This window comes from Lissotriton vulgaris, chromosome 6, assembly GCF_964263255.1.
Source record: "Lissotriton vulgaris chromosome 6, aLisVul1.2, whole genome shotgun sequence".
Classification (NCBI taxonomy): domain Eukaryota; kingdom Metazoa; phylum Chordata; class Amphibia; order Caudata; family Salamandridae; genus Lissotriton; species Lissotriton vulgaris.
The window spans coordinates 436557334-436584827 of record NC_141694.1 but is presented as its reverse complement, the minus strand read 5'-3'; the positions used below and the strand labels follow the sequence as shown (position 1 = coordinate 436584827).

General features: G+C 48.2%; 1 protein-coding gene across 1 annotated transcript in view; it reads right to left on the bottom strand.

Moving 5' to 3' along the window:
* The window catches only part of PRIM2 (DNA primase subunit 2), a 761949-nt gene that overhangs the window by 178435 nt on the left and 556020 nt on the right, over nt 1–27494 (bottom strand). Inside the window, exon 11 of the mRNA XM_086925646.1 lies at nt 11308–11434. Within this exon, the coding sequence (XP_086781772.1) occupies nt 11308–11434 (127 nt within the window). The remainder of the gene's footprint in view (nt 1–11307; nt 11435–27494) is intronic.

Here is a 27494-nt window from a genome sequence, read left to right as displayed (position 1 = left end):
ATTTGATGGAACTGCTCTATGCAGACCCTATCCCTTAGACCTGAACTGGTGGGTGGCATTGTGCTCCAACAAGTGGGATGGTAAGTTGACCCAGCTGATGTCACTCTGGCATTACCATTATCTCCATCACACAGCAAGACTGGAATGTTGAGCCAAGTAGGCTAACTTTGGGATCACAACCTTGGGAGAGGTCTGGTTGGGTAGTTATTTATTTTCCTTTCAAGACCTGCAGTCGTACTTCCAGCTCCTCTGCAGCAAATTCTACAAATACCTACAGCTCAACATGCCCTCTCAGAGTACAAGACCAAGCTGGTTAATCTTCTTGAGCCCAACCTCCTCGTGGAAAGCATTGGAAAGAGGGGGATATCCCAATCGAATGCATGCTGGTGCTCCATGCACCTGACCTCCTCATACCCCTCAGGCAGAAATGGGGTGGTTATGTCAAGAATGTTGACTTGCATGATGCTTGCACGGCCCCCTAGAAACTGCCCAGATCCTCACACCTCCAGTTAGTCCAGTTGCACTATCTATAGGCAATGTACCTTACTCTCCGACACCTGTGGCAAGCTGGCTGGGCTCCGAACCCTGCAATCCAAAAGATTCCCAAAACCCGGGACCGGTGTTAGAAAATGTCTAGCAGGCATGCGACTTTAATCCACCTAAATTCTCAGGAAGTAGAATTTGGAAAAACACCCGGTATTGTTTCTACATTAAGGTGTTAATTGTCTCTAATGCCTTACCGTCCTGAAACAGACAATCTAGTCTGACGTTACCGCTAATTGTGGGGGGGTTCATAAATTTTCAACTCGGTGCAACCCAAAAAAATGTCAGCCCTGTTTAGGACCATACATAGAACCACACATATACCAAAATAATAAGTGAAAAAATATGTGGCGGAGAGGAAGGCACCTCACGGGCGAACACCCTCGGGGCTATCTGGTCAGATATTTACCAGAGACTTGGCCCCTTTCTCATCATAGGCGGCCTTCCTATTCCAGAGATTTGGTGAATAAGTGAAAGGAAGAAAAAGTGAGAAGGTGCATGTTAAGGAGGTTTAGAACGTGACTCCTTGAACAAACAAAACAGAGTGAAGAGTAAAATCAACAGCCACACCACTCGTACTGCTTTTATTTATGAATCGGGTGTGCGAAGTTGAAATAAAAAGGAGGGTAGCTTAAAATTGCATACCACTACCTGTGACCAACAGGTTTCACTGCCCAGAAACCTTTATGGCAGATTCATCAGGGTTAATACTCTGTTACTGCACCCTCTTCCAACATCTTTTAGACAGGAAGCTGCCGAGTTGAAAAGATAGACAGAAGAGAGAACTAAAATTACGACCTGTTTGTAGTCTAGACCAACCTAATGTTTGTGCTTTTCATAGTAAAGAATATACAATGTTAATTTACATTTTCAAACTCATTTACCCTTATTCAGCTATGCTCCCTCGTACCAGCTGAAAAAAGGGGACGGCACTCCGCCGGACAGTCGGTTGTCACATCAACCTGTAAGGTCTTTGTATGTAATCAGAATCACGAGTATATAATGGCCAGCTCTTAAAAATTGCCATTCAATGCATGGGCTGCCACCCCATTAGAGCAAGCAAGTCAGCCCACTGCATACATATACCCACCCCAATCAAGAGCATCCACAGAGAATGATGGAAAGCCTCTATATTTATTTATTTTACCATGACAATGCTGTCTTGCTAAATGCTGGCATTCATAGGTGTCTGTGCGCGAGATGACCGACTAACTGGGCTTTATTAAAGTTTGTTATTGTGTTTGCATAGGGTCAACACGTTGGTATTTGTATTTCTTATATTTTATGTTTTTCTGGCCCAGTATCAATACATGCAAGGCAAACAACTGGCTATTGCTAAAACGGTCCCACAGATCAAACTGCATATAACCTGTGGGGGGGGAAGTGGTAGAATAGCTACCCGCCTAAAAGACTCGCTCACGGCGTGTACAAGAAACCCTTGCCAAACATGAAGCAGTTGTGTGAGATAAGCCAAGATCTTCCTGGCGAGTCTTAAGGTACCTCCTTAATGCATGAAAAACGGGGCGCATACCTCGGGCTTGCAGCAGTGCCAGTGACCCAAAGCACTTTTCTTACCGTACAGACGCGGAACATGGGCGTTATCTCATCCCAGGAACACCTAGCGGGAGCCGAAGTGCGCTATTTAAACATCCCCGCCGGATAATGGCGCGTCGCGCACCACGGTCACGTGATCGGCGGATCCCCCCGTCACGTGATACGGGCTACCGAATGTGTAGGACATCAACACCAAAACGGGCGCCATAATAGAGAGGCCAAATGAAACGGAAAAGGTGAGATGGAGTCAGTGGGAGTTATCGAGAGACCTTCACAGAAACCTCGAGTAAGAGATGTGGTGGAGCTGAAAAGTATCCTCCTCATTTATCACGGAGTTCTCGCCCTCATACATCAATTCCCCTACGCTATATATATACTAATGAGGCTGAAGGGAAAAGCCATGAATACAATGGGCGCCATTGCAGAGTGGTCAACGAACATCATGAGGTTGTGTCTAACTAACCTGAGGACACCAAAAGAGTTGTTAATGCACTAGACAGGGGATAGGGGCACCAGTAATGTAGCATTGTATGTATATGAAGTATAGCGCAGGATTTGCTAATATCCAATAATGGCAGCTGTTAGTATACATGCAGAGCAGTTATATTATAAAAGCTGCACTGGCTATGGGGAGCCAAATCAGGACGTAGGAACATTATAGGTGGTAGGCCAGTTATTTAACCTTATTCCACTCTATAATCTCATTAAGGCCCTGTTTATCACTGCTCTCTCTGAAAATCCATTTCGCTTCTTTTGTGATCAGGATTGACTCAACATTAGTAGGATTACCCTTTACAGTCTCTAACACTGTCCATGTGAAGCTGTGTTTCTCTTTATAACAGTGTTGGACTAGTTTGGTGGTCAGCTTCCCAGCCCTGATGGTACTTAGGTGTTCCTGTATGCGTACTTTTACTTTCCTTGTGGTAAGTCCAATGTATTGTAAACCACAACTGCATGTCAGCCTATAAACCACATTGGTGGTGTTACAGTTGCTGAATTGGTTTAGGAACCATTCTCTTCCAGTGGATAGCATAACACTACTGCATTTGCTGGTAAGTGGACATACTGAACATGTACCACATGGGTAGTGTCCCTTAGGTATCGTCGTAGTATCACTTCTCAAAGGTACTCGGTCCCGAGTGTGGACAAGCCAGTCCTTTAGATTCCCTGACCTTTTGAAGGCAAATCTTGGGGGAGGGGGGGGGGGAGGGGGGGGGGGCATGGTAAACTCTTTATTACTCAACAGACCCCAGTGTTTTCGAATTGACTGCCTAATCTTCGTGGCCATAGGTTCGAAAGTCATAACCACCGGTAAGCAGTCTTTTCTCTCCCTGGTGTTATGCTCAAGTAAGGTATCCCTGGGGGTGTTGAGCGCCCTCTTTCTTGCATTATTCACAACCTTACGTGGATAGTTACGCTGTTCTAGTTTTTTCGTAAGGTCCATGGACTGTGCCACAAACGTTTTGGTCTCAGAACAATTTCTCCGATAACGAAGAAATTGGCCCACCGGAAGATTGTCACGTAGGGCCCTGGGATGGTATGAGTTATACAATAATAGGGAATTCCTATCCGTGAGTTTTTGGTGGACCTGAGTACTCAAAGTGCCGACCTCGTTGGCCTCAATGTCCAGGTCTAGATAGGTGGCCCTAGTATGACTGTATGACCAAGTAAATTTAAGGCTCTGGTCCTGTGAATTTAACCAAGTACAGAATTCAAGCAGCGACTCCTCTGAGCCGGACCAGATGCAGAGCACGTCGTCTATATATCTTTTCCAGAGGCAAATCTGCCTCTGGAAGGGGTTGGTATCCGGATAGACGACGTACTCCTCAAACTGGCCAACGTATATGCATGCCAGGCTGGGGGCCATAGTGGCCCCCATGGAGGTCCCAGAGGTCTGTAAGTACAGTTGGTTCTTGTACATGAAGTAGTTACGAGTCAGTGCCACTTCAACGCATTCCATGACAAATGATTGTGGGACATCATAGAACCACTCGAGGTCCCTCAGGGCGCGTGCTGCTGCCACCAGCGTGGCGTCCTGAGGGATACTCGTGTACAGAGATTCTACGTCGATGGTTACCAACCATTGTACGTCAGAGTCAAAGGGAACATTCTCCAAAATGTTCAGAATATCGGTGGTGTCTTTTATGAAGGAGGGTTGGTTCACCACTGCCTCCCGCAAAAAATAATCCGCATATTGTGAAAGGGGTTCAAGGATAGATTGTATCCCCGATACAATAGGCCTACCGGGGGGTGGGCGAATAGGTTTGTGTATCTTCGGTAAGATATATAGAGCTGGAGTCCTGGGAGTGTCATTAACTAGAAACTCCGCTTCTTTTACCGAGATCCATTTGTTGGTCTTAGCCCTACTCACCATTGTTTTAATCACTCCAGACAACTCCTCAACAGGGTCCTTATTAAGAGGACGGTAGTTGGTACGTACACTTAATAGACGTTGCACCTCTGCATCGTAATCTTTAGTATTTAGTACAACGACCGCACCACCCTTATCTGCTGATTTTATAGTCAGCAGACTATTCTGTTCAAGGGATCTGACTGCATTCCAATCATCTTTAGTCATGTTTGAATATCTAAAGTGTTCCTGGGATTTTTCAAAGTTTTCTATGTCCTGTAATACTCGTTCCTCGAAGACAGCCACCTCCGGACCCATGGTCACCATAGGAGGACAACAATTGGAAGGTTTTTTGAGAGTAGTCCCTCGAAATGAGTCAGTATCTTTTTCTCTATTGGCAATTCTCCTCATTGTTTCATGGAATTCAGTGCGGCATTTAAAGGGATCGTGTCTGGGTGTAGGAACAAACCCTAAACCTTTGTTCAAGTCTCTCTCTTCATCTGGTGTTAAAGTGTAGTCGGATAAATTCACAACAATGCTTGCTTCTAGTTCTGTGTGCGGCCTCTGCTGCGAGTTACCCTGGGTGAGTGAGAACTTTTTGCAGCAGACGCCATGATTCAACAGGAATTAAACAGATACAATCACTGGAAAAGAGTAGGCGGAAAACTAGCCTATTTTGGAAAGCCAGATTAAAGTGAAAGATCACACAAGAAGTCACAAAGAAAAATATAAAAATTAAGCAGTGAAACACATCTACAAGAACCAAAAATTATTATTGTTGTTTAGGGGGGCGTGGCAAGCAGCATGGTCGAGTAAGTCGCAAGTCGCCGCTGCTCCGGCGAGCCGACTTGATCAGTCGTATTTTACCCCATCCAGAGAACGATTACAGATCCTTACCACCTTGCGGAAGGTCCTGCAGCACGGGAGGAGGGTCTGGAGCTGAGGTGGACGAGCTGAAAGGTGCTGGAGCCGAGAAACACGACGAGCGCTTGGGAGACGGAGGCGGCCACAAGATGGCGGCGCCCTGATCCCCGAGGACATAGGAGCGAGTGAAGAGACCGCGGCTCGGTTGACGAGCTGGGAGGCATGGAGCAGCGAGACGACGCGGCGGAGAGCTGGTGAGGAGCCAGGAAATCGCCGGGACACCCCACGGGAGGTCGGCGGAGTAACGCTGATAGCAAGCGCCACAACGAGGATCTGGCCGCAAACCGAAGCCGAGGCCGCAAGGAGAGGCGACGCGGACGGCAACAGAAGCGCTTCGCCCCGCAACCCCCCCCCCCCCACAGAGAGACGGTACGCCCCGCCAGCCCCGGAGCACCCAGAGCAGTAAGGGGCAGAATCCAAGATCGAGAAGTCACCTCCACCGCCCCCCTCCCCCGCAGCACCCCATAAGCACTGAAGCTCACGCGGATACTCAGAGGTGACACGAAGAAGTAGACCTGGCCTTCCCCTAGCCCCGTAATTCAACTGAAGTTGGGGAAAGCTAAGCAACGGGCCGGGAGGCCTGAACACCGCAGGTGGCCAGAGAGAGGGTGCAAACCGGAGGAACACGGAGAGGGGCGAAGTGGCCAGAATGGATCTCCCAAGGATAATTGGCCGCACAGGCTACGGGCTCACGGCCTATAGCCGGATACTCACACCCCGAGACTACCCTCCACTGCTGTAGATAACAACATGCACATTGGCAGGCGCAAAAGGGACGAGTGGCATACGGCATGTATCTGGGATTGTTGACACTAAAGTACAGGAACGCATAAGAGGGACTGTAATTAGCCCTACCAACCGGACAGGGCCACCTGCACAGCTGAAAAGAAGAGGGAAGAAACAGATCAAGAAACGCACAACAGAAGGTGAGACCCCAATGGTCAGGCCAACTTTAGCCTCCAAGGGACTAGTACGACATGGGTAAAAAGGAAGCGGTCCCCAAGGCAAGGTACAATAGACAGATTTGTGACAGCGCCACAGGTAACCGAAGCGGAGGGCGAGCTCAGACACGGCTCTCCTGATGGGGGCTATACAGGCGTCCAGAGAAGACATTCAAGCCTCATGTGCGGCCCTGGAAGTCAAGATAGGGGAAATGGGTACGGAAGTCACGCTGCTGCACCAAGATTTCCGCAATCTCACAGAGAGGGTGACCACAGCAGAAACGAGACTGAGTGAAGCGGAAGATGTCATACACTCTCTCCAGAAGGACAAGAAAGAACTCAGGGACTAGCACAAGCAGCTGCTATGGAAGGTGGACAACGCAGAAAATAGGGCAAGACGCAATAACCTGCGCTTTGTTGGATTTAGAGAAGGAATTAAAGGGTCCAATATGGTGGAGATCCTGCGCACATGGATAATTAAAACACTGCCTCAGGCGGTATTCTCCAACTGCTTTGTTATAGAAAGAGCACACAGGGCACTCCTTGCAAAGCCGCTGGTGGGGGTACGAACCAGACCAGTCATTGCGCGATTTTTGAACTTTGCAGACCGAGACGTTATTCTACGCAAAGCCAGGAAGCTGGGGGAGATCCGGATGGAAAACTCACAGATAATGGTCTTCCCCGACTATAGCCAAGAGATACAGAAGATGAGACGCTCCTTCGATGCAGTGAAAGCGAAGTTGAGAGATCTAAAGATCCAATACATGCTGCTCTTTCCGGCTAAGCTTAAAGCTATCTATAAAGAACAAGCATTGGAAATGCAATAGGTCGCGCATCATTAGAGTTAGTGCTTTTAGAATTGTTTATGGTTTTTTTTTTTGTAAATCTTTAGCATTTTTGTTTCCTGTAGCCAATGCTAAAGAATTACAAATAAAATAAGTTCTATGGCACTTGAAGTACTTCTCTGTGTCTATTTCATTTCTACTGTTGTCGATTAAATTTGGGAACACCACTCGGGTTACTTTTATAAACAACATATTTACAGCCTTCCGTGGCTGATCTGGTCTACACAATACCGGATTCTACTGAAAAACGCAAAATAATCAGTATACGATCTCAATATTTATAGTTACAACACAAAATAAATAACGCAAAATGTGGTGCATGATCCAGTTGAAAAACGAACATCTTGAAGTAGTCAAATTTTAACTGTTTGCAACTGAGAGTATTCTGAAAATAAGTATTTAGTTTGGAATTCTAAAAATAAGGAGTTCTTAAAAGCGCTGAATGACGACCACATCGGCAATTCTAAACGAATGAAATATGCAACTTACCAGCTGGATATCTGAATGACGGAAAGGCACCACGATACGTGAGTGGGAAACTTTCAGTCTACTACCGCTGGGGTTGGTCATGGGGGAGAGGGTGCAAAGACTATACATTCGCCGCATGTACAGTCCATTTATAATTAAGTGGTACTCTCGGGTTATAATTTAACGCATTGTTGCAAAGGGAACCTATGGGATGCGAGTCTGAAACACAGGCAAAACAAACACGCCAATTTCATTTAAGAAAATGTAAACGTGGGCTCAAAAACTAAGCAAACTATTTGTAGTTGCCTCTGTCCGAATTGGCATAAAAGGTCCCACACACTGTGACTCCTTGGGACCTTGTGAATCTCACAGTCTACCAGTAGGCACAATATGATCCACAACCCCGCATCCACTTTAGGCAGACCATGTGTGTAGCAATTAGAAAACTTTCAAATGCAAATGATCCACGTATAGAGAACTACGAGGAGTTACCCGTTCAACGTGCCAAACGCTTGGTATCATCATCCAAAACTCGCCCCTCCAACTGAGCAGCTATAAAATAACAAGCTTCTGTGTTCTGCGACACGGCGGGCAGGGGAGGGGGCGGAGCGGGGAGAGGTGCGACACGGCAGGCAGGGGAGGAGAGTAGGAGGAGGAGGGGGGAGGAGAGTAGGAGGAGGAGGGGGGAGGAGAGTAGGGGAGGCACGGCCTAGCGGCCGTGCAACCAAGAAGTGAGGGGGCGGAGCTGGGGGAGGCTGTGAGAGAGAGAGTGGGCAAGGCAGGCGGCTGGGGGCATGTGCACGCGCTTTTAAGCTCAATGCGCATGCGCATTGAGCTTAAATTTCACGGGCACTGCAAGGAATCGCCACGGTTCCTTGCAAGTTGGTTAAAGAGTGTTTAAGCCCCCATAGTCTCGCAAGCTCGATGCGCATGCGCATCAACAGGCGAGACCTAAAAAACGTACTTCTTCACGTACCCCGAAGCATCCTGGACCAGGGGGGCTCGGCCACAATTCGGCTCCTGGATTTAAGTGCGCCGTTTGACACTGTAGACCACTGCATTCTGTTAAGAAGGCTCAGGGAAGTCGGGATTCAAGGCAAAGTCCTAGAGTGGCTCACCTCCGTTTTCATGGACAGATCGCTTCAGAGCATGGAAACTGTCCGTCTCCCTGACATTATGCCAACCAAATGTGGAGTCCCACAGGGCTCGTCTCTCAGTCCCACTTTGTTCAACGTGTAAATGCATCCACTGGCGAAAATGGGCTGCGGATGACACACAGCTGGTAGTCTCCTTTGTGAATTACCTGAACTCAAAATATCATCAATTAGTGCCCTGTCTGGATAAGGTATCGAATTGGATGGCCAACTGTTGCCAACAATTAAATGGCAATAAAACATAACTGATGATGCAGGGGAATAACCTTTGTCCCAGGCCTGTGATTAGCTGGCCTAAGTACATGGGACATCCTCTTATCCCCAAGTCCTCCAAAAATGACCTGGGTATGTGGCTGGACAAAGCACTAACAATGGACAATCAAGCTAGAAAACTAGTGGCAACATGCTTTGTTTTTTTTAGAATGATCTGGAAAATCATAGGACTAATTCTGGAACAACTAAAAAGAATGGTGATTCAATCCATGGTGGTGTCCGGCCTCGATTATGGCAATTCCCTCTATTTGGGCTCATCAAAATATGTTGCACAAAATGCGGCGGCCAGGTTACTGCTCAAACTCCCAAGACACAAATCAGTAAAAGTGTCCCTAAAACGGCTCCACTGGCTACCCATTGATGCTAGGATCAAGTTCAAATAACTTTGCCTGGCTGAAAACGCAATGAATGGCAGATGCCCTAAAAAAATCAGAGACCTCCTTTCCCCATATATACCGACAATATGTCTTAGGTCTGCACAAGACCGTCTTATTAGAACCTCAAGAACTAAGAGATCAAGATGGGGAGGCAGATCTTTTTCACTACTGGTCCCTAAGTTGTGCCCCAGGAGATCAGACTGCTCGAAGAGGAGCCCAGCTTCAGGAAGAAGCTTAAGGCTTGGCTGTTCCCATTGTAACCTCCGATTGCCCATCCTCTCTTATAGCACTCTCATCCAGGTCTAGGATTCCCTTGGGCAACCATGGGCTTTACAAAAAGCGAAACAAACTTCTTGTGGTTTCTGCGCTTACCCGATGACTTGGAGCGCGACGAAAGACTGACCTCTGAAGCGACTGAGATAGCTCCAGGAACGGGACAGAGGGCAAGATTTAGACACAGAGTGGGACGTGGAACTGTCCCCACCACTGAGTATTTTTATGCTTTGTGACATAGTTTCCCTTCTCCTTCCCTGATGGCCTTCGGCTTCATTTACACCCAGTCGCTGCCGGCTTTGGAGTTGTGGCTTGACTCCAGACAACAGGCACACCGGATAGGAAATAAGCCACACACACTTGTTTGCAACAGCCCCAACAGGGCTTAAAATATTTCATTTTAGGGGGCAACATCCCTTACAGACTGCACAATTTTGGCTGCCAAACATTTCGGTAAACGTCTCCGAGGGACCTCTGGATTAGAATCTGAAGGTGCAGATAGAAAAGAACAGATAGTACAGTACGCAGCAGTGGTGCCTATATAGGCCCTTCACATAATTTCTGAAATGGAATGAGTAAGAGCTGAGCACCAAGGAGCCACCTTCTGGCGCACAGAGGTACCGGTGAAAAGTTTTGAAATCCAGTCTAGTGCCTAGGAAATATAAAAAAAGGTGAGGAATCTACAACTAGAAGTCTCTATTAGAAGTGTATATACCTGGGGATCTTGTATCATAAGCATAAGATAGCTTCTTAACTTTTTCTCTAACACACTTAATCATTCACGAGAGTTAAATAGAGGACAGCCTCCCCCCCTCCCCCCATAACTACTATCTACTGTTTTCAATTCAGGTACCGGTGGACCTTTGCCATCAGAGATGACTTGCTCCCACAAGACTTATTACACCTTCCAAAGAGGATGTCGCAACTATTGACATCTTTGTCAACATTTAAATCTTAATGTCAGTTGTGGTGAAATTATGCAAACGGGCATTTTCGCCAAAGGTTTTTATTCAATGCCCTGAAATTGAGGAATACCTTTTGGCACCGATAGTCTAAAACCATTAAATACTAATTAAATCTCTCACCAAATGTACACTTCACTAAGCCTCTGATCTGATTTGGCAGTGCATTAGTGACTGGCTTTACAGTTTAGCATTGCATTGCCCAAACGTCGCGTTTGGGTTTGAAATCATTTTATTTTCAATTAAGAAAACTCTGACTGCTTCTAAAATCATTTTCCCTATTAGGCCACAGCACCTTAGTTGATTTTAGATTATCAGACTAACATTTGAAGTCTAAGTCTACTGCGTCCCCTTTGGTGGGTATATGCTCTAGGTTTCTTAATTAACCTACTCAATTTTTTCCTTCTAGTCCTCTTACCATCACCCAACCACGTCATTCAAAACCCTACGTTTAGCATGGTGATACTGCAGAAGCTGGGCTAATGATTTCATAATTGGTGAGTTGACCTAAAATGTACAAACCTGCATTTCTCTACTTTATTTTATAGTTGCAAAAACATATATTAGAGTTATTTCGCTAAGCAACCCTCTAATCTTCCAGGAAACAGAACGATGCAAATATACCACTTCACCAAGAACTCACCATGAAAGTCTCCCTGGCCTGGGGCGTTGGTGAGAATAATTTTCATACAGCTGTATGGTGTATAATCTGTCCTCTTGCCTTCCTTTCCGTAGTTGTGGCGAATAGAGTAGGAATAGGTTTTATCAAACTGAAAAAAATAGCAAAATGTAAAGTTAGTGCAACAAGGTCAAGATTGAAATTCACAAACGTGAAAAAATATTAAGACTTGCCTGGCTTCCTCAACGATTAAATAGAAGTGAAACAAAGGCAGATTTAGCAAACATTACTTTTAAACAAGTATACCCATTTTTACTTTACTTATACAATTAGTTACACTTAAATTAGTACTGTTGACAGTAACTCTGTAGTGGCTGCTCCTTCCATGCTAGTGGAGGTTGCACCTCGAAGACCATTAGTACACAATAGAAAATAACGACTTAGTAAACAATTCACATTTATATTTAACAACTGAAAATTAGATGTTCTACAAACAACGAGCACCGTATACAGTTTTTTCATTCATAAGTGTGAACTCAAGTTTAAATTAAGGTGTTAACAAACTTGCTCTATGCAACATAAAAATGCAAGTGCAAGAAACAGTCATCCGTGGATAGATAGTGAGTAAGATTAACTCTCAGCACATGCATGCTAGAATGCTCAAGGACATAAAATACTTCCAACTCAACAGCTAAAGCACCTGGACTCTGACCAATGAAAGTCTTTCCCTACCAAGTGCTGCCAATCCAGCCCTGGGCCCCTGGAAGTGGGCATAAAGTGCTGCAACTACCAAAATCCACACATTGCCATTGCTATGTGACTCAGACTTGGAGCATCTACCTCGTCGCCAAAGTATCACTGCTGCCGCAAGGACCGAAGACATCCCATCACTGAATGTGCAGCACATTTCTTCCAGTTCCTGACGCATCCTCGACTTGCAAGTGTCGATGACAACTCATCGCTTGCATTATGAGTTTCGACGACGACTCATTTCCGACTTGCGTGGTTCGGAACCAACGCATCGCCTACATCGTAAGGGATCAGCTACGAGGCATTGTGTCGTCTGCTCCACGCATCGGTTCTTTATCGATGACGCAATAAGGTGCTTTTCAGCGGGACAAGATTGGTCCTTGTATCCCACCTACGCTTCATCATGGTCAGCCTGAACTTTTGAATTTGACCCGGTCTAGCACGACCAGATTGTCCTGGTTGACACTGTATGCTTTTAAGCACTACATTTCAATTTAACCTTTATAAATTCACAACTACGATTATACTTATGGGATTTTCCTATTGTGGTCTTGTTTTGTTCATCAAATTGTGCTCTATTGTTATGGGTATCTTTTTAAGTGGTGTTTTTACTTTTTCGCAGTTTGAAATGATGCAAATGCTTTACACATTGCCTCTTAAATTAGGCCTGATTGCTCTGTGCCAAGTTACCAGAGGGATAATTTAGGGTGTGTATCTGTCTAACCCCGACTGCAATTGTAGTTCCAGCTTGGACAGGGTGCATAACTCTGCCCATCAGACACCCAATTCCTAACAGGTGACAATTACGGAAAACTACTGTCTACAGTGTATCACGGTTTTTCCATTCCAAGAAGGACAACACCTTGGTTCTAAACGTAGCAGCCACACTGGAAATTTAAAATAGACTATGTACACTACAGCTGCAAGACAGACACATGATGCTGTGTTTAGTTTCTTTATTGTGTGAATATGCCAAATAGCAGCAGGTTTTCTTGTTCTACTTGTATCCTTTTACTTTACCTTGCATATGTTGTTGAGTTTGTGGGCATTATACTGTGGTTATGTCAGAGGGTGAAGGCAAAAATGCTTAAGTGCACTGATTAATGAATGCATGAGTACAAGTTGTGTGAGAGTGCATGAATGACTACTTACTGAGTACTTAGGTACTTTCATTTATAAGCCAGACTTATTGGCATTACCAATGTTTGTTTATTTTGTGGTGTACGAGTTATCATACCAAAGGAAAACGTCAGTTTAATTATACTAAATATGAGACTGATACCAAAACATGAACTTTACAACTTTAATTAACTGTATGCCTCAATAAAACAATCATTTTTAAAACAAAAAACCTAGCCATCATTTAGAATGCTGCTTTTGCTTAGACAGACTCAGGCCATTCTATGATTTAAATGGTCTGTAGTTTTTAGGTCGAGGACCAAAGGCTGGCTTGCCAGCGGGAAGTCGGAGATTTAATGATCTTCAGTAGGGCAGTTTAACCCGCCTCTCTCCTCTGTCTCTCCTCCATTGGCTGGCTTCCTAAACGGAAGCCAGCTATTGGAGGAGAGGCGTCCCTCGAAAGAAGCTCAGTCTCTTTCGGATTCGGGGGTGTGTTGGTTCTGTTCTTGCCACTTTTAAGCCCCGCCCCTTTTGGGGACAGCAAAACACGGAGCTTTGCGCCGCCATTTCTGCCCGACCGCCTGACACAACAGACCGTTTCCCTGCCCCTGCTCTCTCCCTCTGTTGTTTAATCCTCGCTCTCTCTGCCTCCCTCCCCGCTCGAGTGGTGACGCGCCCCCTTTGCCTGCTCTGTCCCTGCTCCGGCTCAGTGTGCTCGGCTTGGGGTTTGGGCATCTCCCTGCTCTGTCGGGATCTCCGCTCCGAGCGTGCCTCCTCCCCAGAGCCTGGAGAGATGAGGCGCTGGAAGCCCCGTGCAGTGGCTGTCCATGTGAAAGCACGCAAATGAACGAGTGATTAACCCGTACTGGATCCCGGGCCGCAGCCTAGCCGACGAAGACTTGCCGGAAACATATAGAGCCGAAGGAGAGTGCAAAATAAAATAAAACTGTGATTGTTAGTTTGACAAACGCAGACCTTGTAGGCGTGTGCTGTGTGTATCAGATCGGATGAGCTTGCTGGAGGAGGGGCCAACAGGCAGGGACACAGATCGGCTGTTTGTTGGAGGGCGGTGATTCTAGGGTGGAGGGACGGGGCAAAGATGCAAGTTACAGAACATCCAGTGTTGTTTTCTTTTCAGTTCCGATCAGCTGAACTCTTGTACCGTAAGGTGCACCCCACTGACAGAGTAGGCAGTTCGGGCACATGAAAACGCCCATTCCGTACTGAAAGACCCATGATGCCTGTGACAGGCGGGATGATGCTGCTCCACGAGTGGTGAGACTGCACTCCTTCTGGCGGCCCCTGCTCTCCGCGGCTGCACCCATGCTTCTGGCCGGTTTCTCCGCTTGCGCGGCGGTGCTGCTGGCCCTGTACCTCGTGCTGCGGCTCTTCTTTTCTTACTTCGGGCTGGACCTGGGCTACTTGCTAAAGGTGCTCCACAGCGGGTTGCGCATGGAGCTCTACAAGCGCAGAGGTTGAGTGGAGACGGTCCGGACCGCTTTCTGACCGTGGCAGAGAGCGTGCCCGACAAGACGTTCCTGATTTTCGAAGGGCAAAGCCACACCTATCGACAAGTGGACTGCAGGAGCAGCCGGGTGGCCCAGGTCTTTCTCCGCCATGCATCGTTCAAGAAAGGGGAAACGGTGGCCCTGCTCATGAGCAATGAGCCCGACTTTGTGCACGTCTGGCTGGGGCTGGCCAAACTGGGCTGCCGGGTGGCCTTCCTCAATGTAAACGTTTGCTCCAGGTCACTGCTGCATTGTTTCAACAGCTGTGGTGCCTTTGCGCTTGTGGCGGGGGCAGGTACGTATGATGTAACTTCCGCAAGTGACTTCAAAGCGATAAAGCTAGTTTAAGAAATCTGAGGTTTCTTTATACAAAGTAATAGAGATGTTAAGTAACTTTAATGCCATGTGAAACCGTCAGTTAGCCCAGACGCTTTGGCAACACACTTCGCACCCCCCATTCCCTCCGCCCGCAGCTCTCCTTCGTCTCGCACCCCCTCACTCCGCCCGCAGCTCTCCTTCCCGCTCTCGCCCCATCTCCCGTCCCCCCTTCCCTCCGCCCGCAGCTCTCCTTCGTCTGTCTTCATCCCAACAAAAGCACATCTGTAAACACTGCCTTTCCTCTGATGCACCACGTGAAACTAGGCAACAACGACCACTCACCCCCAACTTTCGGGGCAGAGTCTACTTGGTTTTATTGTCCCCTAAAAATGTTCATCTGACCTGTACTTTCCTCTCAGCTAACTGTTTCACATCTCCCCCTTGGCACCGTACTCGCCCCCATCCTCTCCGGTTCCTCCCACCCCTCAGCTCTCGCTCCCCCTGGCTTCACTCCCTCTCCATGGCTCACTCGACGGATGCATATCTCTCCGCACGCGGACCCAGCAAACAACATCAGGAACTGGGGCTCACACAGTGTGGGGACCCATGCCTCGTGCCAACCAACACCAGTCACATGGGTGGGATGGGAGGGGAGCAGGGCGGGAAAGACAAGGGAACCACGGAGCCTGTGCCAGGAACCGTCACACAGTCAGTCAAATAGTTTATTGCGATAACTTAATATCATATAAAGACAATGGCAAAATACAGATTGTTTAAAATACATATACAATAAATACATACGTTAAAAACAGTTAAAATACAATAAGAATAAAAATCATACAGCATATCACATGTCATGTCGATATAAAGTGCAAGATGCAAAGTACTAAAAGCCCCAGAAAAACAGACATATCTGAAACCAGATATGTCCCTGTTTACAAGACCTATTATAATTACAAAGTGCCTTTTATAGTGCTCAATTTGTGCTACTAAGGGGGGATTGCCATATTTTTTTTATCTAATATTCCTGCTCCTAATAGCACTCACTAGGACACTAGCCACATGGAACATAATCCTAGGAGTCTGTAGCAGCTGTAAATAGATAAGAGCAGGTTTAACTTTAATAAATCCGGCCTCCTTAAGATTGGGCACAAGGAACTTCCTCCTTGCCTCTACGTAATGACCACAGAACATCACTAGATGCATAGTATTTTGTTCGGAGAAATGATCACAGGAACATGGTAACGCCTTTTCTGGGGTACTCCATACAGGATAAATACCAAGATTAAAATGTATCAAATTAAAACGAAAACGAGTTAAGATAAACCTGTAGTAAGGGCGAGTCACCTTGTTCAAGTAACTTTCTGGGCCGTCAGGTATAGATAATATTAGACTGGCCCTAACACTTGGTTTTTTCAACTCACACTCTTCTCTCTCCAAAGATAGGAGCTCTCTCATTGCACACTTTGTGAGCGCAATATCTTTGGGTGTTATAGACTCTATTGCAGAGTATAACTCTGGCCTCCCCAACTTGGAAAAGTTTTCCTTGATGTAAGTCAACCACTTAATGTTGTTAACTTTGTCCAAACACAGACAATCTCTCATGATGGTATGGTTTAAAGGAATTTCTTTATTAAGCCACATCCTCAGCCATGCTACTAAAGGTGCTGTTTTTATCAAGTCTGTGATGTAGCCTTCCCCAAGTTCCAAGTGAACTGTGTAGGACGGAGTCGATTGTGGGACACCAAGAACAGATCTAAAGAATTTATTTTCCATGATCTGTAGGGAATCCAGTCCCCTATAACCCCAAATTGAGCTGCCATAAGATGCAACTGAAATGCATTTACCCTTATAAATTTTCATTATGGCTGCAATTGGCCTGGCCCCCAGTTTCTTAGAGAACCCCTGGAGAGCTGAAGATGTTCTTGCTAACGAGGTTACTCTGTTCTTTACCTGGGGGCCCCAATTACCCTTTTCATCGAATGTGATCCCTAAATAGGGAAAGGAAGTTACTCGAGCAAGCTTCTCCTGTCCACAAAAAAGGTTTTGCGACAAATTTTCCTTGCTGCGCTGCCCATATGCATGATTTGGGATTTCTTCGCATTTATTTTTAGATCAAGTGAGCCCATTAAGGTTTCAAAGGCGTCTAGAAGGCGTTGGAGCCCCACCCCGGTACGTGTGAGGAGTACCGCGGCATCCGCGTAAAGGAGAACAGGGATCCCCTGCTCCCCTGCACGCGGAATGTCGAGGGTCACGTCCCTAAGGGCAGGTTCCAAAGCATTCACATATAATGTGAACAGTAGGGGTGCCAGAATGCACCCCTGTCTGAACCCTTTTTCTGAAGCAAAGACCTCCGTACACCTTCCACCCGTGGTAACTCTAATTTTAGCTGTAAGGCCCGAGTGTAAGTCAGCCAGTAGGTTAACTATTGTCCTATCCAAGCCCATTTCCAGCAATATTGACCAAAGCTTTGATCTGTTAACCAGGTCAAAAGCAGAGGAGAGGTCCATGAAACCGAGGTACATGGACCCCTCCTTGGCCTTGGTGTATTTCTCTAACAACAAGTGCAGATTTAGACATTGGTCCTGGGTACTTCTTTTGGGTCTAAATCCATATTGCACATTGGTCAGAATACTTTTCTCAGTTGCCCACTCATTTAATTTTGCTAGTATGACTCTTCCTAAAATCTTAACTGATGAGTCAATCAATGAGATTGGTCTATAACATGCAGGATCCTGCCTGTTTCCCTTTTTAAACACAGGGATGATTATTGAGGTTTTCCATGACTCTGGTATATTATCATGGCTTAATGCATTAAAGACCCTGCAAAGAAGTCTAGACCAAAAATTAGGGAAACATTTAAAGGCGTCTGCAGGGACACCATCAGGTCCTGGCGCCTTTTTCTTCAGAGTACAGTCTATTGCTTGTAAAACGTCTGTTACCTCAAAGTGCAATTGGTTTCCATTGGCTATACTGCCAACCTGACCCCCAGGGCCTCCACTACTGTGGTTCGAATAAATATCACTAAAGTGTTTTATCCAACCGTCATCAGATATGTTAGTTTTGAGGGGAGAATTCTCCTCTCCTGTAAATAAAGGTTGGTTAACAATCTTCCAAAATTCTCCACTATTTTTCAATATTGCTGGATCTGATAGCTTGGTCCAGGCTTCATCTTTAATCTCTTTTTTCCTATCTGCTATGGCTTTTTTATACCGGGCTCTACAAGTAGTGATAAGTGCAGGGACTTTCGGAACGGTCTTCAGGGCATTTAATAGTGCAGAGTGTGCTTTTGAGCATCTGCGATCAAACCATCTTTTGATGGGCAATGTCTTCAATTTAGGGCCAACAAGCAGTCTTTGATTAATCTTACTGCAGATGCTACGAAAGGCAAGTATCACTTCCCTATTGTGAGCCTCACTAGATAAGCACACACCAACCTCGTCCTCAGCATCGGAGAGTACCTCTTGTACAAAGGATTCTGGAGCTATGCTATCCCATTTCAATCTGCGACCCTGGTCCTTGACTTTAAGTGCTGACCTATTGTTGCAAGGACCATCTTTTCGCCCTATGAGATCAGTAATTACTAAATCCAAGGAGACAGGATTATGATCGCTAAAAAGAGAAACTACAGTTTTATACATTAAAACCTTACCTAATAAACACAATGAAATGAATATATAATCAATAATAGAGCCATTGTCTGTTCCCTTGAAACTAGGGACCCTATCCCCTCCCTCCCCGCACCCAGACTCATAAGTTCCATCTTGCTAAAAAGTTTCCTAAACATTCCCCCTGTTTATTATGTTCAAGGTGGATGGGCGAACAGTTAGGAGGGGATTCTTCTTCATCACAAACGCACATTAATGTACAGGGGTGGATATTGAAATCCCCCAAGAAAATGATTTCAAAAGAATTTACATTTTCACTGTAGACTGACAAAAACTGATCCTATCTGTCTAGACTATATAAAGTACAGTCAGATGCATTGGCATTGTAAAAATGTATAAATAAAATATTGGGATGTTCTACTGAGGAAAGTTCAACAATTAGACAGTGGTCGGAGCCAGAATCACATTTCTTCAGGCGACCTTTAATATCTAGTTTAAAAAGACTTAACAGACCTCCCTTGGCTCTTACTGCAACACTGGGCACTGCTGGGATACAAAAATGACTATAGCCATCCAATGAAAAACTATTTTTTTTGTCCCAAGTTTCTTGTAATGCAATAATGTCAAACTTACATATAAAATCTGACCATGCCGGGTTTCCTATTTTTGCCTTAATTCCTGCGATGTTCCAAGTAAGCATACTTAGTACAGGTACATATTTCCCTTCATGGCTATTTTGTTTGGGCAAAAGTCAATCATTTTGGTCCAGAAAGGATAAAGGAGTATAACGATTAGACAACAAAAGAGGTTGTGCAAAAGGATTTTGATAGACTGAATGAGCTGGATGATTTGCAATACTACAACTTCGGTCTTGGCCCCATCTGTTGTTCATGTCCCAATCATTGTCCCACCCGGGTGCAGGGGTCCTAGGGTAGGTGACATTCTGTTGTTCTCCATAGAAAAATTTTAGGGTTAATGGGACAACGGTACCCTGTCTACGTTGGGGCGCAAGTAAGTTAGTGAGGATGTTTGGCAGAACGCCCGGATGTGAAAAGCTCACTGCCACACAATCCCCTTTAAATTTTTTGGGACGATTTCCTAACCAAGGAACCCTTTTTGCAGTCTTGATCTCCCGAGCCAGTTACTGCCCCCCCCCCCCCCCCGGGGCTAACTTCATGTTGTTTGTGAGCCATTGTAATGCCTTATTTGACAAAGAGGTGGATGTTTCAACTATACCACCTTCTAGGGGGGGAACGTTGGCTAATACTAATACTACAGGTGAAGCTTCAACTATAAATTGTAAAGGGTCCGTTGTCTGGGCTTGTGCTGGGGGGATATTGACTGTTAATAAACCATCACCTTTACCAACTATCTGATTAGCATTCGTTACCGGTAACTGCACTGGGGGATTAGTGTGCAATAGTTCATCTGCTCCCTCACCAGCAGCATTGCCTCTAGTATTATTGCCCAAATTAGCAACCAACGTGGTAATATTTTCAACCCCTTCCACTACCTTATTCTGCTGTCCTCCCAGCTTTTTAACCTCAGCTTGTAGTTTATCTATTTTAGCTACTAGGGGTTTAATGATGGCTTTGATTTTACATTCAAACAACTCAGCAATTTTTAAAAACAAATCATCATCAGCAGTGTATTTTGCTTTACCCTCTCCATTGTCCTTTAGTTTTGCCTTTGGGGTAATTGCCCTCTTCCTCCTTGTCCCCGACCGCAACCCTCCCCGCTTTGGTTGATTTTTTACACTAGAACTTTCTGGCCGAAGGGCATGGTCTGAGGTGGGCTGATCTTCATCTGAAAGACACACCTGTACCTCCTGTTCAGAGTCAGTGTCTATATCATTCTCAGGGTCCGCAATAAGTACCTCGGGGGCAGGCACTACATTCTCAGATAAATCGCTCCTGCCGTGATTAGTAGGAAGGCCAGGACGGTCCTCAGAATCAGTCTCCAAAGGTGTAATATCATCAGTGAGAGAAAGTATAGTAGGGCTCAGGCATCGTAAGTCTGGAGATTGACTCAGCCCCAGAGATTCTCTCCTTTGTATATTTATTTTTTGCACAGTTTGGACCAAGAAATTTTCCATAGTGTTAGTTGTAGTAACAACGCCTTTTTTCGGCATCCTGCCACTATGCCCAGAAGACTACCACCTCAGATTAGGTATAAGAACTATATCAAAAAACAACAGTGTCTTACTTGGTTGTTAAGGCTTTTTTCGTATGTCCGGCAGCGTTTCTGGCCCTGTCCCTGTCGATTCCTGCCGATGAGGGCCGTAGAGGGCCCGCCCTTTGCCCGGGCTTAGCCCGCATGCGTCCCGCGGCGCGGACGAAGCCTTCGCCCTTTGAAGCGCCTCTGGGCGCGCTGGCAGGCGGAAGTGGGCGGAAGTGCTGGCCGAGCACTCTGGGAGCTGTAGTCTCCCCGCGGCGTCCACAGGCTTTACTGGACTACTGCGGCGGGAGAGAACTGCAGCGGGAGCACCCCAGAGGCAGCGAGGCAACAAGCTGGTAAGTGCCCCCAAAACTGGCGTTTGCTGTCCTGCTCCTGCTCCGTTTTTTAGAAAATGACCCCGCTCCTCCGATGGAGCCTTCGCCCTTTGAAGCGCCTCCGGGCGCGCTGGCAGGCGGAAGTGGGCGGAAGTGCTGGCCGAGCACTCTGGGAGCTGTAGTCTCCCCGCGGCGTCCACAGGCTTTACTGGACTACTGCGGCGGGAGAGAACTGCAGCGTGAGCACCCTAGAGGCGGCGAGGCAACGAGCTGGTAAGTGCCCCCAAAACCGGCGTTTGCTGTCCTGCTCCTGCTCCGTTTTTTAGAAAATGAACCGTCACACCTCAGGACAGGCAGGCTTGCGTCTCACGCGAGATGCGTGGGAGTTGGTAGGACCGTTGCCGATAGCCGTACAAAGGCGCTCCAGAGGGCTGTGCTTGCTCCCCTGCCCCCTGACTGTTTGCTCCCCTTCTCCCTGGCTGTGCTTGCTCTCCTGCCCCCTGGCTGTACTTGCTCCCCTGCCCCCTGGCTGTACTTGCTCCCCTGCCCCCTGGCTGTGCTTGCTCCCCTGCCCCCTGGCTGTGCTTGTTCCCCTGCCCGTGCTTGCTTCCCTCCCCCCTGGCTGTGCTTGCTTCCCTGCCCCCTGGCTGTGCTTGCTTCCCTGCCCCCTGGCTGTGCTTGCTTCCCTGCCCCCTGGCTGTGCTTGCTTCCCTGCCCCCTGGCTGTTCTTGCTTCCCTGCCCCCTGGCTGTGCTTGCTCTCCTGTGTGTGTATGTGGCTTTGGGCGTGTGTGTGTGTGGCTCTGGGCGTGTGTGTGTGGCTCTGGGTGTGTGTGTGTGTGTGGCTCTGGGTGTGTGTGTGTGGGGCTCTGGGTGTGTGTGTGGGGGGCTCTGGGTGTGTGTGGGGGGGGCTCTGGGGGAGTGTGTGGGGCTCTGGGGGAGTGTGTGGGGCTCTGGGGGAGTGTGTGGGGCTCTGGGGGTGTGTGTGTGTGGGGCTCTGGGGGTGTGTGTGTGTGGGGCTCTGGGGGTGTGTGTGGGGCTCTGGGGGTGTGTGTGGGGCTCTGGGGGTGTGTGTGGGGCTCTGGGGGTGTGTGGGGCTCTGGGAGGGTGTGGGGCTCTGGGGGTGTGTGGGGCTCTGGGGGTGTGTGTGGGGCTCTGGGGGTGTGTGTGGGGCTCTGGGTGTGTGTGTGTGGGGCTCTGGGGTGTGTGGCTCGGGGTGTGTGTGGCTCTGGGTGTGTGTGGCTCTGGGTGTGTGTGTGACTGTGTGTGGCTCTGGGTGTGTGTGTGACTGTGTGTGGCTCTGGGTGTGTGTGGCTCTGGGTGTGTGTGTGACTGTGTGTGGCTCTGGGTGTGTGTGTGGCTCTGGGTGTGTGTGTGGGAGTGTGTGTGTGTAGGTGTGTGGCTCTGGGTGGGTGTGTGTGTGTGTGTGGCTCTGGGTGGGTGGGTGTGTGTGTGTGTGTGGCTCTGGGTGGGTGTGTGCGTGGCTCTGGGTGGGTGTGTGCGTGGCTCTGGGTGGGTGTGTGCGTGGCTCTGGGTGGGTGTGTGCGTGGCTCTGGGTGGGTGTGTGCGTGGCTCTGGGTGGGTGTGTGCGTGGCTCTGGGTGGGTGTGTGCGTGGCTCTGGGTGGGTGTGTGCGTGGCTCTGGGTGGGTGTGTGCGTGGCTCTGGGTGGGTGTGTGCGTGGCTCTGGGTGGGTGTGTGCGTGGCTCTGGGTGGGTGTGTGCGTGGCTCTGGGTGTGTGTGTGCGTGGCTCTGGGTGTGTGTGTGCGTGGCTCTGGGTGTGTGTGTGCGTGGCTCTGGGTGGGTGTGTGCGTGGCTCTGGGTGTGTGTGTGCGTGGCTCTGGGTGTGTGTGTGCGTGGCTCTGGGTGTGTGTGTGCGTGGCTCTGGGTGTGTGTGTGCGTGGCTCTGGGTGTGTGTGTGCGTGGCTCTGGGTGTGTGTGTGCGTGGCTCTGGGTGTGTGTGTGCGTGGCTCTGGGTGTGTGTGTGCGTGGCTCTGGGTGTGTGTGTGCGTGGCTCTGGGTGTGTGTGTGCGTGGCTCTGGGTGTGTGTGTGCGTGGCTCTGGGTGTGTGTGCGTGGCTCTGGGTGTGTGTGTGCGTGGCTCTGGGTGTGTGTGTGCGTGGCTCTGGGTGGGTGTGTGCGTGGCTCTGGGTGGGTGTGTGTGTGTGTGGCTCTGGGTGTGTGTTTGCATGTGTGGCTCTGGGTGTGTGTGTGTCTGTGGCTCTGGGTGTGTGTGTGTGGCTCTGGGTGTGTGTGTGTGGCTCTGGGTGTGTGTGTGTGGCTCTGGGTGTGTGTGTGTGGCTCTGTATGTGTGTGTGTGGCTCTGGGTGTGTGTGTGTGGCTCTGTGTGTGTGTGGCTGTGTGTATGTGTGGCTCTGTGTGTATGTGTGGCTCTGTGTGTATGTGTGGCTCTGTGTGTGTGTGGGGCTGTGTGTGTGTGGGGCTGTGTGTGTGTGTGGGGCTGTGTGTGTGTGGGGCTGTGTGTGTGTGGGGCTGTGTGTGTGTGGGGCTGTGTGTGTGTGGGGCTGTGTGTGTGTGGGGCTGTGTGTGTGTGGGGCTGTGTGTGTGTGGGGCTGTGTGTGTGGGGCTCTGTGTGTGTGGGGCTCTGTGTGTGTGGGGCTCTGTGTGTGTGGGGCTGTGTGTGTGTGTGGGGCTGTGTGTGTGTGTGGGGCTCTGTGTGTGTGTGGGGCTCTGTGTGTGTGTGGGGCTCTGTGTGTGTGTGGGGCTCTGTGTGTGTGTGGGGCTCTGTGTGTGTGTGCGGCTCTGTGTGTGGGGCTCTGTGTGAGTGTGTGGCTGTGTGTGTGTGTGTGTGTGTGGCTCTGTGTGTGTGGCTCTGTGTGGGTGGCTCTGTATGTGTGTGGGTGGCTTTGTGTGTGTGGCTCTGTGTGGGTGGCTCTGTATGTGTGTGGGTGGCTTTGTGTGTGTGGCTCTGTGTGGGTGTAAATGCAATAGGTCATGCATTTGCGAGCTATTAAGCTATTGGCATTGTAAATGGCAATGCCATTTATTTAACTATTAAGCTATTGGCAATGTAAGTGACAATGCCATTTATTTATGATTTTAAAAAAAATGTCATGAGCAATGCCAATAGCTCTACCTTTAATAATGCCGAGACTATTGCATTGTAAATGCTTGTTTAACTTCTCATTAGATCTTTTAGATGTTTACATCTTCCTTTAAACATGTCATACTGAAAGACAGATCTCGGGCTTCCATTAATAAACATACATGTAAATCAAACTTTTACAAAAAACATAAAATTCACAATATAATACATATAATGCATAATGAAGGGGATTACAATCACAGTGAATCCAGTCAATATTAAAAAATAAACAGCAGCAGTTATCTTAATTGATTTGTCAGATAATCATTATTTTGTATACGAGGCTGATAGCCACAAGGGACACCTTTACCCCCCCATCGGGGAAGAATTTTGCACCAAACTAATGTGGCCCAGTTTGTGTGTTTCCCCTTTGGTAATTATTACTGATGCGTTTGGAGCCTCATGGCGATTATCGGGGTTCTCTTCAGAGCTTAGACTGGTTAAGATCTGCAATGAAAGGCCAAGAAATGTTTAAATGTTACTTTCTATCCTCTCCTAATTTGTTTTGTAAAGCTCTACAATATCTAATTCAGGGTATAGTAAATAGGGTACCTGTTGCGGTTTAGTATATGCCTTAGTGTCCTGTGTTTTTATAAGGAAAAGGGACTTTATAAATAAATAAATATTCCTTTAGTGTTCAGGGTCTCCATCTAAAAACAAGAAGGAAAAGGAATTTAATTTGAATTGCAAGGTTGGATGCTAATTGGACGGCATTGGATGTTGAAGTTTGCCGGTGCATGACTTACTTTCTCTTCTTTTGAAGTGTTGTCGACATTGTGACAAATGCTCGTTATCGTTAGTTGCACCATTTACATATGGGTTGCTGCTGTCTCCTTAATGGGCGTTGAACATCAATCCAAGCCAGACAGATTAAGGGGCACATATTTTTGTATAGGTTTCTGAAATGAATTGAGCACACAATATCTTTGTTTCAAAGTTCCACCATTGACTAAAACTATTCACACAGCACTCACTGTAAAGTTTCACCGCCCCGCCTCCCAGCTGAGCCGCCCTCCCACTACCAATATAGAGCGTCCCCTGACCTCGCAGCGCCGTGATCCACTCCTCGCTCCTGCCTTGAGTGGTCGCTCCCCTGCCTCAGCGCTGTAACGTTGTATCGTATTGGGAAACTGCACTGTGACAAAGTTTTGCTTTGCTTTTTATAGCGCCAGAATTACAATAGCGTTTACATTGCTTGGCTTGCTCTGTTATTGACCTGCGCATTGTTTCTGTGATATCCCCCGGCGCCCTGCTCTGCCCTCCCCTCCATTTTGATTCTGTTGTTGTTGTGCTCCGTTCCCTTGAGCCCGCCCCGCCTCCCAGCTGAGCCGCCCTCGCCCCTCCCCCTCCACTATCCATATATGACAGTTGTTCCCGCGCGCAGCGTTCACGCGCAGCGATCGCGCCCCAGTCGCGCCGAAGGTGCGCCAAAGGTAAGCCCGTCTACGCCCGTCCGCGCCTGGACCGCGCCCAGTGCCATACCCCCTGGCCCTCGCATTGCCCGGCCCTCCCGCACTACCTACGATGCCCCCACCCTCCTAGCCCTTAACCCCGGCCGCTCCCCCAACTGTGTCCAAGCCGCTCCTGGACACACCCATGGACCTTTCTCATGCTACTCCTGCAAATTCAGCGGCACCCACATCTACTCCGCTACGATCACCCCACAGACTCCCGATCCCAACAACCTACAATGCATCTTGCTCAACACCCGTTCGGTCCACAGGCACGCCATTGACCTATGGAATCTACTAGACACCATCTCTCCGGACGTCGCCTTCCTAACAGAAACATGGATGAACGCCTCTTCCGCCCCAGACATCACCATTGCCATCCCAGAAGACTATAAGATCATACGCAAGGACCGTACCGGCCACACAGGAGGAGGAATCGCTATCGTCCATAAGAAATCCATCCACATCTCAACCAGCTCTGACGTCAATCTCGCCAACTCTGAACACCTTCATTTCCAGATCCACACCGACCCCAAAACCACACTCAGAGGCACCCTCCTTTACAGACCTCCAGGACCCCGCGCACAATTCAGTGAGGACATCACGGATTTCATCACTCCACACGCCCTCCTATCCAAAGATTACATCCTTCTGGGAGACCTCAATTTTCACCTTGAAAAGAGCAACGACCATAACTCCACCACCCTTTTGGACAACCTCGCCAACCTCGGACTTAAACAACTGGTCACTTCCCCCACCCACATCGCAGGTCACACACTCGACCCTATCTTCACCTCCAGCAACCATGTCTCCTTCAGCCACACTACGGCTCTCCTCTGGACTGACCACAGCTGTGTCCACTTTACCTACAACAAGCCCAAACCAAACAACCACCCCCAACCAACTCTGCAAAGAAACTGGAACAAAATCACCATCGACCAGATCTCTTCATCGCTTCTTCAAAAGCCCCCCGCCCACTCCTCAAACTCCGACCAAGCCGCCACCAACCTCACCCTATGGTTATCCAACAGCGCCGACATCCTAGCACCACTGAAAAAACGACAAATCAAACTTGGCAGCAAGAAAGCCTCCTGGTTCAACGATGATCTTAAGAAATCCAAGAAACTCTGCCGTTCCCTGGAGAAGGCCTGGAAAAAAGACCCAACCACCAGCACCAAGGAAGCCTTCAAAAACGCCACTCGCACACACCACCAACTGATCCGAAAAGCCAAGAAAACCGCCTTCAAGGACCGACTAGATAGCAACGCCCACAACAGCAAGGAACTTTTCAACATCGTCAAGGAATTCACCAATCCCTCGGCCAACTCCAACGACATCATCCCCTCTCAAGCCCTCTGCGACTCCCTAGCCTCATTCTTCCACAACAAAATTGCAGACATCCACAACAGCTTCGACAACCAACCCGGAGACCAACCCACCCAACCATCTGCTGGACCTTCACCACCCTCGAACATCCTTAATGACTGGAACCCAATCTCCACTGAGGACACTATCCGCCTGATGAACTCCATTCACTCAGGATCCCCCACAGACCCATGCCCTCACCACATCTTCAACAAAGCAGACTCCATCATAGCACCGCACCTCAGAGACGTCATCAACTGCTCCCTCAACTCCGCCACCTTCCCGGAAAGCTGGAAACACGCAGAACTCAGCGCCCTTCTGAAAAAACCCACAGCGGACCCCACCGAACTCAAAAACTACCGTCCCATTTCGCTCCTTCCATTCCCGGCCAAAGTCATCGAGAAAGCTGTCAACAACCAGCTCGCCGCCTTCCTCGAAGCCAACAACTCCCTCGACTCCTCACAGTCCGGCTTCCGAGCCAAACACAGCACTGAAACCG